This window comes from Corapipo altera, unplaced genomic scaffold, assembly GCF_003945725.1.
Source record: "Corapipo altera isolate COAL_440 unplaced genomic scaffold, ASM394572v1 44, whole genome shotgun sequence".
Classification (NCBI taxonomy): Eukaryota; Metazoa; Chordata; class Aves; order Passeriformes; family Pipridae; genus Corapipo; species Corapipo altera.
The window spans coordinates 9,804,011-9,812,940 of NW_020884880.1; the positions used below are offsets into that span (position 1 = coordinate 9,804,011).

The 8,930-nt window shown below is 39.4% G+C and overlaps 1 protein-coding gene across 1 annotated transcript in view; it reads left to right on the forward strand.

Annotated features, from left to right (window-relative positions):
• ABCB5 (ATP binding cassette subfamily B member 5) overlaps nucleotides 1-8,592 on the forward strand; it is a 34,385-nt gene extending 25,793 nt beyond the window's left edge. Inside the window, exons 22-29 of the mRNA XM_027639214.1 lie at nucleotides 231-434; nucleotides 1,257-1,357; nucleotides 2,545-2,685; nucleotides 3,176-3,332; nucleotides 5,380-5,577; nucleotides 6,490-6,696; nucleotides 7,648-7,794; nucleotides 8,297-8,592. Of these exons, the coding sequence (XP_027495015.1) occupies nucleotides 231-434; nucleotides 1,257-1,357; nucleotides 2,545-2,685; nucleotides 3,176-3,332; nucleotides 5,380-5,577; nucleotides 6,490-6,696; nucleotides 7,648-7,794; nucleotides 8,297-8,494 (1,353 nt within the window). The 3' untranslated portion in view covers nucleotides 8,495-8,592. The remainder of the gene's footprint in view (nucleotides 1-230; nucleotides 435-1,256; nucleotides 1,358-2,544; nucleotides 2,686-3,175; nucleotides 3,333-5,379; nucleotides 5,578-6,489; nucleotides 6,697-7,647; nucleotides 7,795-8,296) is intronic.
• Nucleotides 8,593-8,930: the final 338 nt, after the last annotated feature.

The window sequence follows — 8,930 nt, forward strand, 5'->3', positions numbered from 1 at the left end:
CCAACTCTCCACTTTAACATCCCTTGAAGGCCTGAATGCTGGCAGGTTTGAAGAATGTCTAGGAATGCTTACGTAAGTAGGTGCATAATGTCCATGCACACTACCACACACAGTTTCGTTTTCCAATGGAACCTTTGACCTTGACTATAAACCAATTTGAAGTGGTGATATAAGTAACAAAAGGAAAAATCTAATGACAAATATTTGGGGGGTTTCTGGGGTTTTCTTAGGCAACCGGAAGCCGACTTGCACTGATGACTATGGCTGTCTTTACCCTTGTGACTGCCATCATTATTGCATTTGTTTATGGCTGGCAGCTAACTTTGCTTATCCTGGCCTGCATTCCTTACATTATTGTTACAAATGCTGTGAGTGCTAAGTCCATGTCTGGTCATGCCGCAAAAGATCAAAAAGCTTTGGAAGAGGCCGGAAGAGTAAGTTCTTCAATTTTAACTACAGGGTCATGGTGTGAGATCACTTTTAAGGACAATATTGTAGTTATATTATAGCTGACTCAATTGTCCAAGATAAATGAAGGGGAAAGAGGGGACAGGGCAGGGTGGGGGTTGAGGGGAATGTTTATACATCCTCAAGAAAAGCAAAACATAGATAACACTAACCATCTGTAAATTAGGCAATAGAAATGCATTTTAAAGCCTCCACAGTGGATTTCTGGGTAGTGACAGCTGTAGCAGTAGAATTCCCAGCAGTGGTGTGCCTTGTGCCTGAGGTGAGCAGTGTAGCTCTGCACTGCTCTGCTGCAACCAGAAGCACTGCAAATTTGGTACCTTTTTATTCTATCATAGAGGCAAACCATTAATGCACTCAAGAGTTTCAGAGTACTGTCTTCATTCACCTGATAGAGCTTTTCCAGAAGACAGAAGTAGTCCATGCAAAAGAGCAAGCTGTAGCCAGATGACTGATGTTGGTTCTTATTTTATTAAATTGGGTTTAATTCATCAGGGCCACAACCCATGCGTTAGAGCAGATGCTGCTGAATGCTTCCTGCATGCTGGTCCAAGGTTCTGAACTCAGATATATTGTTGGCTTCAGCCCTCACCATGTTTCACGGCTATGGAGGGAATAATTTCATTGCTTGGGGCTTTCCTTCCCCTGGGAATAGACATCAACCTCCTCCCTTAAGCAAGCATGTTCTGATCTAAAATAATAAATGCTAGAGATCAAGTGTTTAGGAGATATGTTGTAGATTGCAGTTGTAAGGGATTACGTCATATTTGTTTTATCTCCCCATTTAGATTTCAACAGAATCGGTTGAAAACATAAGAACTGTAGCTTCACTGACCAGGGAAGAAACATTTTATGAAAAATATATTACTAGTTTGAATGGTCCATATAGGTGGGACTCTTTTTTGTTTAATGATTCTTTCTTAGTACACTTTATACTGAATATTCTATGATTCTATATGTTACAGAATATTGTGTTTGCATGTGTATGCCTACAATATAGGACATATGGTCACTCCATTTCAGTATATTGAAAGGGATACATTGATACTACTTAAGTCAGGAACTGACAGTTCCACCGCACACTTTATAATATAAATCAGTTTTGTTCCCCTCATATGACTTTGAAACCTTGAAATGAACTTCATATGTTTCCCTAGTTTGACCTGCTACATCCCACTGACTGGTCTTCACTGAAATGAATTGAATCACCAGGGATGTAAGATTTTTCTAGCTCCATTTTACTTAAACAAGATAGCCCAAAATCCACTTGTTTCTTTACTCCTCCAAATAACTAATGTAAAGAAAGGTATTGGAAAAAAATGTATTTCAATCTGTTCTGAGCCAAAATGGTGTTAAAATTCAATGTCTGGTGAACTGGTAATAGCCTAGATTTGACCAGGATGCTAGGCTGAGCTGTCACAGGTCTCTGATTTACAGCTCAGACTAGAAAGATTTCCTCTTTCTCAGAGAACATCCTAAACAATGAGGGCAGAGAGTGCTCCAGACTCTGATTCAGTGTGTGTTCAACTAGTTATACAAAATGAATCTTCTCCAGAGGGATGGATTGAAAAATAGTGGCTTTGTCTGAATCCCTGTGGGGATACCCAGCAATATGGCCCCTCTCTGAATCAGGATGAGAGGTCTTTCTGCTCAGATGGGATGACCTGGCAGAAGTCTGCAGGTGGCTCTTAGGCTGAGCTGGAGCCTGCTTGTTTCCTTAATAAAATGGGTCATATGGGGTAGTTATTAATTTATTTTATTTTAACTGTTTTAGTAACCTGCCCTACTGTAAAAACAAAGGGAGGGGATTCAAATTAACAAAGCTGAGGATCAAGGATCTCATTGCTTTCTGTCCTAAGGGCAGTTCTGTGTCATGAAGTCGAGGGGGGGGGGGGGGGGGCACTTAGAGTCTGGCAGAGGTTCTTGTGAATGCATATGTGTTCTGGGCTGATTTGTTGTGTTTTCAGGGGGTGAGCTGTATTGCCTGAAAACTTTAATCCAGAAGTCTGGGTAACCCCCAGTGCCTGCTGTTTTCTCTTTTACGAGTTATTTATGGAAAGTGTCTTTCTTTGTCAGAGATTCTCTGAAAAAAGCCCCTTTCTATGGATTTAACTATGGAGTAGCTCAAAGCGCGGAGTACTTTATTAATGCTGCAGTCTTCAGATTTGGAGCATGGCTCATTGCTAATTGTCTGACCAACTTTGAAAATGTATTTATGTGAGTATACTTTATAAAATGTAAAAAAAACCAAAATCAGTACATGGGATAGTCACTTCAATGCATGCAAATTATTTTATCAAATTACAGAGGTAACAGGGCATAGAGATTCAGAAATTCAGTCTGGTTGAGAGTGTTCTTTGTGCATAAAGGCTGTTTTGGGGAAAGGTGAATATTTGGGCAGTGAAGCAGCAAGAGTGAGCAGCAAGCTCAGCACACCTACTCTGATGAAGCCTTTGGCCTTCGATGTTCCTTTGAGGCAGAGGGCATTACATAGAGAAGTGACGTGATACCACTGTTCACCTGTAAAGTAGCTGTGGGAACAAATAGAACTACCTAATACTGGATGACATTCTGGGGGGTGAGGAACTCCAGAAATGTCATAACCTAAAGATGCTAAAAACTTTATCCTGAACATTTGTTTTACACGTGAGGAAATAAGTATATTGTTCTCCCTGAAATTAATTGTGCTTTTTCTTTTGCCTTTTAGAGTCTTTTCTTCTGTCCTATTTGCAGCTATGAATGTTGGTCAGTCTGCTTCTCTGGCACCAGACTATGGCAAAGCTAAAATGTCAGCCAGAAAAATCTTTCAACTATTGGACAGAAAACCTGTAATTGACAGTTACAATGAAGAAGGTGAAAAACTGGTAAGCATTGGGGGTATTTTGGCTTGGGGTTTTGGGAGATTTGGGGATTTTTTTTGATTTGGTGGGGGAGGTGTTTGGGGGGAGTCTTTTTTTCAGAAAAGATGTTGTAACAAACTAAATTAATGTCATAGTTTTTAGGGTGTCACAAAGGGTGACAAAGTTAGGGTGACCTAATAGTGGCCTTCTAGTACCTGAAAGGAGCCTACAAGAAAGATGGGAAGAGATTTTTTACAAGAATGAAAGGACAAGGGATAATGGCTTCAAACTGAGAGAGAGAGGAGGTTTAAATTAGATACTAGGAAAAAATGCTTACTGTGAGGGTGGTGAGGCACTGGAACAGGTTGCCCAGAGAAGCTGTAGATGCATATCCCTGGAGATGTTCAAGGCCAGGCTGAGCAAGCTGTTCTTGTGAAAGGTGTCCATTCCATGGCAGGGGGATTGGAAGTAGGTGATTTTTAAGGTCCCTTCCAACCCAATCTGTTCTGTGATTCTATGAAAAGACAGATGTTATATAAGATAGTGGCATTTACTCATTATTTCTGAGTTTCAGTAAAAAAGTGTGTAGCCTATAAGGTAGTTTTTCTCTAACTAAGCAAAAAAATACTTTTCATTCTACTGACCGACATCTTAAATGGTTTCAGGAAAACACTGATAAATGTCAATTCCAATAAAAGTTGTGTTGTCTTTGTAAGAGTTTATAGGAGAAATAAAATACAAATGCATTATTCTGCTTTGTAAATGAGAGACTAGTTCCTTTAGAGACAGAACAGTTTTGCCAGAATCCGTCCTATTCAAATGGTGAAAACTCTTACAAGTAAAAATGTGTTCTTGTGAAGTCAAAGTGAACTTAATGAATAATTTGGTTTGCTATAAAGTTGGGTAGGAAATGACACAACAAGGAAAAACCAACAATAATGACAAGTAAAAAAACCAAAGCATACTCAAAAAATCCCCAAAAAGCCTAACCTTAATCCAAAATTGTCATTAGGGAGGCTGACCTCAACACTTGTCAAATTTCTGCATGAAATGCTTTCAATTTACATGTTCTGGAAGATTTATATTTGCACATCCAGGTTCATCTAAGTTTAAAATTAACTTCCCTGGTAGGTTTTAGATGGTAGCCTCTACTTAGGAAGCCATAATCCAGTTTCTGTAACTTTAAGTTTATATACAGGATTTTCAGCCTTTAAAATTCTCAGCACACTCACATACCTTCTTGAAACAAGGTTCTCTGGCACAAACATTGAAAGACTTGGCAGAAGGTCTCCAATAAAATAAAGCTTAAGTGAAAGCATTTCTAGTATAGACCGGACTTGAATAGCACTGATGCCTGTGACGTCAGCAAAGCAAAGCTTTGAGCCTGTTAAATTAGGTCATCGTTTGCTGTGAGAGCATTGTACCAGTGATGCTGCAAGTATGTACATAGGACTGGCTCATACCTCAAAGAATAGGAGAAGCAATAACCTTAGCTTGTGCCCCCTTTCTTTCGCTTCTCCTTAAATATCAGCCTGGCTAGAATGGACAGTTAACTATCACATCTTTTTAAAGCACAACTTGTCCTCCATGCCCATGAATTACCTACCAAAGGATTTAGCTCTGCTGTCTTAATCTCTGATTTTGACCTTGTGTTACATTCACTCAAATTGTGCTACCTCTGCAGTGTGATATCAGAAAAGCAAATGATATAGTTTATATAATAAATGGAAGAGCCTCAACTAAATGTGTTAGAAATGAAAAATACAAATGTTGTTTATTTGTCTATCAATATTCTTTTCAAAGGTGAAGTGAAAAATAGGTACAAGACATGCAGAAAACTCCTTCATAAGGATCTAGTGATTTACATCTGCAGATCATCGTACAACTAGTACTATGCAATTTTAAATATGCAAGTTCAATATGCAATTTTAAAAGAACTTCAAAAGCTCTTTTGAAAAAACCCTCCCAAACTCTCTCAGTTCTCTTACTTTAATAATCAAGTCTTAACAAGTGTTATAGTTAAAGCTAGTAAACAGTAATATGAGCATGTGAACTCTCTCCTGCTTTTCAGAGCCATTTTGAAGGCAACATTGAATTCAGAAACATCCATTTTGTATATCCAACAAGGCCAGAAGTTCAAGTTTTGCAAGGACTCAGTGTGAAGGTTAACAAAGGACAGACTCTCGCATTAGTAGGAAGCAGCGGCTGTGGAAAAAGCACATCCATTCAGCTCTTGGAGAGGTTTTATGACCCTGTGGAAGGACAAGTGGTAAAAATAGACTTGTGTGGCTATTAATAACAATTAAATCTACAGGACTCTTTATCTTCCAAGGTTTCATAGGCATTTGACAATCCTGGCAGTATCTCTGTTAGGATGCCTTTTTTAGAGGTGTACATTACTGAGTCTGTGGCTCCAGTGCAGTTGTAGACAAACCCAGAACCCCTGTCATTGCCTGCCTTGTGCATTTGCCCACATGTAGCAGCTCCAGCACCCATGTTGGCATGGTGTGCAGGCTCAGGGCACAGATCTCATCAGGGAAAGCAATGACCATGACCACGTGAGACTGCATTACCTCCCCACACCCTGGTCACACAGGGGCATAACATTTATGTCTCTTGCTTGTCAGTGTGTGAATTTTCTTGCTGATATGAATTCACAAATTAGGGGCATAGATACATGCTTCACATAACACAAATGTAATCTCATATAGATATTACTATATCACCATCAGAAAGTGACAATGGGCATTTTGATGCAATCCCTGTTAATGGGCATGGAAAGTCTAAAGAAGCTTCCTTGGAGGTTGTAAGATTAAGGTAAAGGCCTTCAGCTGAGAATATTATTGTTGTGTTCAGCTTCTTAAGGGGCAGGCTTTCCTGTGAGCTTCCTGGTGGTCAGTAGGGCTGGAAGGACTGCAATAACAGCCTGTGATCTGCATGTTGTTTCCATCTGCGGGGAAATGGAAGAAAAACCACACAAAATTAAAAACTAATGAAAGGAACTATTTCATCTATTCTACTGGTTCCTTTCCTCTTTGCATGCAAAAAACTGACTTGATTTCATCTGGGAATCTAACATGTAATGGGCTTCCTCTTACCATTCATGTTTCCTGTTTACAGTGTGTATCTGTGGATGAGCTCTGTAGCCAGCTTGGCATCATGTTTCTGTTGCTTTTTCTAGCTAGCAGATGGATTTGATACCAGATCACTGCATTTACAATGGCTGAGGTCCAGACTGGGCCTGGTGTCACAGGAGCCTGTTTTGTTTGACTGCAGCATTGCCGAAAACATTAGTTATGGAGACAACAGTAGGGTGGTTAGTCAGGAGGAAATTGAAGAAGCAGCTAAGGCAGCAAATATTCACGCCTTCATTGAAAAACTGCCAGAGGTAAGAGACAGTGATCTTCTTTCAACAGTGTGATAACCAGATTTTTGGAATGATATGGAGAAATATATGTAGTGCTCACTTACACAGATAAATTAACAATGCACACTTTTGTTTCTCTTAATAAGAAAAAGTATAGAATTTATGTTTTAAAATGTCAGTGTCTTTCAAGCTTAAAACCCCTTTTAGTTTGTTCAAAAAAAAAAGCCTAGATTTCCAGAATGTAGTGGTAGACAAAGCAGAATATTTGGGGGGGGCGGGGGACCATAATTTTTTTTATATATTTTTCCTTTGACAGCAGAAACTGTTATTCTGAGAAAGAAATCTTATTTTTCTAAAATAATTTAGTAAAATGAAGTGGTCTATTTCTAACTGAAGGGACATGCACAGGAGCATTTCTTGATAAATTCAAAGGGGCAATAAATCAGAAGTGAATGACATGACATTTGACCTTCATGCCTGCCAAGAATTTGGCTCTAACAAGGAAAAATGCTTTGATAGTTTGTTTTCACTGTAGTTCTGTGTATCTGAAAATGATGTAATCATGCTGAAAAATATTTTGTCTTCATTATGACTAATGATGTTTAGGATTCTTTATTCACAAGAAATGCAAGTTCTTCATGTGTATAGTAAGCATTAAATCTCCAGTTACTCTTATGATAATATGCTCTGTGGACACCTCAGTACTGTATCACTGCTAGTACCATTCAAGATATATGCCACTTTTTGGAGGAATAAATTTTCAGACTGTGTATAAATATGTGTGGCTGTATATATAACTGCTCATACTAGAGATGTTTATAAAGTCCTAGCTTTATTAAAACTACTTGCACTAACCCTTTCTTTCAAGATGGAAATAACTAATAACTTATAGCCAGGCATAAAATTTTACTTTTCTAATCTTCCTTCTGTAAGAGTATTCACAGTTGATCTTTTCTATTTTTCAACATCCAGAAATATAATACTCGGGTGGGTGATAAAGGAACACAACTTTCTGGAGGTCAAAAACAAAGAATAGCAATTGCTCGTGCTCTGGTTCGTAATCCTGCTGTTCTGCTTCTGGATGAAGCTACCTCTGCTCTTGACACAGAAAGTGAAAAGGTGAGTAATGATTATTTTGTAGAATATTTGTCTATGCACATGGCTAGCTGATTTCTTTAGAATGAAATTAATGCAAACATGTTACAAATGCTCAACTGTGAAACAACAGGGCAGGTGTGTTGTGGTAGCTTTTCCACCTGAAAGTTGTGAACTACACTAGGAAGTTGTACACATCTACTAAATAAAGTAGAAAAAACACCATGTGGAGCTGATTCTCCTCAGTTGTCTTCCTATTAGCTGTATTTGATGCTAAATATTGAATTTGTATTCCAAGTGATGCTAGATGACCAAGAACCCACTTCTCTGTGTCTCATGCTTGTTTGATCAGGCTCACTGGCCCTAATGAGAAACCCTGTTGAGTTAGGGTCTCCTGTATGCGCTGACTTGTGTATCTGTGGGAGATATATTCAAGTGATAACACAGAGTGAGAATCAAATGTAGTTCTCATGACGAGTTACGACTTTCCAGATGCTAACAGCATTCTCATGATATCTGTGTGCAGATTGTCCAGAAAGCTCTGGATAATGCCCGGCAAGGTCGAACCTGCATCGTCATTGCTCATCGCCTGTCAACCGTGCAGACAGCAGACATCATTGTGGTGATCCAGAACGGCAGGGTGGTTGAGCAGGGCACCCACAGCCAGTTACTAGCAAAGGAAGGACACTACTATGCCCTTGTAAATGCACAAGTCTCTAATTAGTGCTACTTACAGAGGTTTAAATTTTTTTTTTTTTTATGGGAAGACATGAAAAGCTGTGCGGAGGATTAACATTGACTGTGCCTGTGCTGATGGAGCAGGTTCACAGGGCAGTCCTAGGGGCTGAATGTGCTGAGCAGCTTGGGGTGTCATGAGATTTGGAAGGAGCCAGACCTGAATTAGTCTCACCCACACCACAGCTGAGGTGGGCACCCTGCTCTCGCTGTCTCCCCAAACCCTGGCCCATGCCAGCTGCCATGGACCAAGGCAATATCAGTGTGATAGTGATTAAACAGCAAGTTGATGCTTGTGCTTGCCCTCTTCTTCACTAGCCAGATACAGTTATGAAGTCATCTGAAGTTAAAGATGACTGTCAATTCTTACTGACAACTGAGATTCCAAATAAAAGCCTTTGTATTAAATTTAAAGAGAGGGGGGT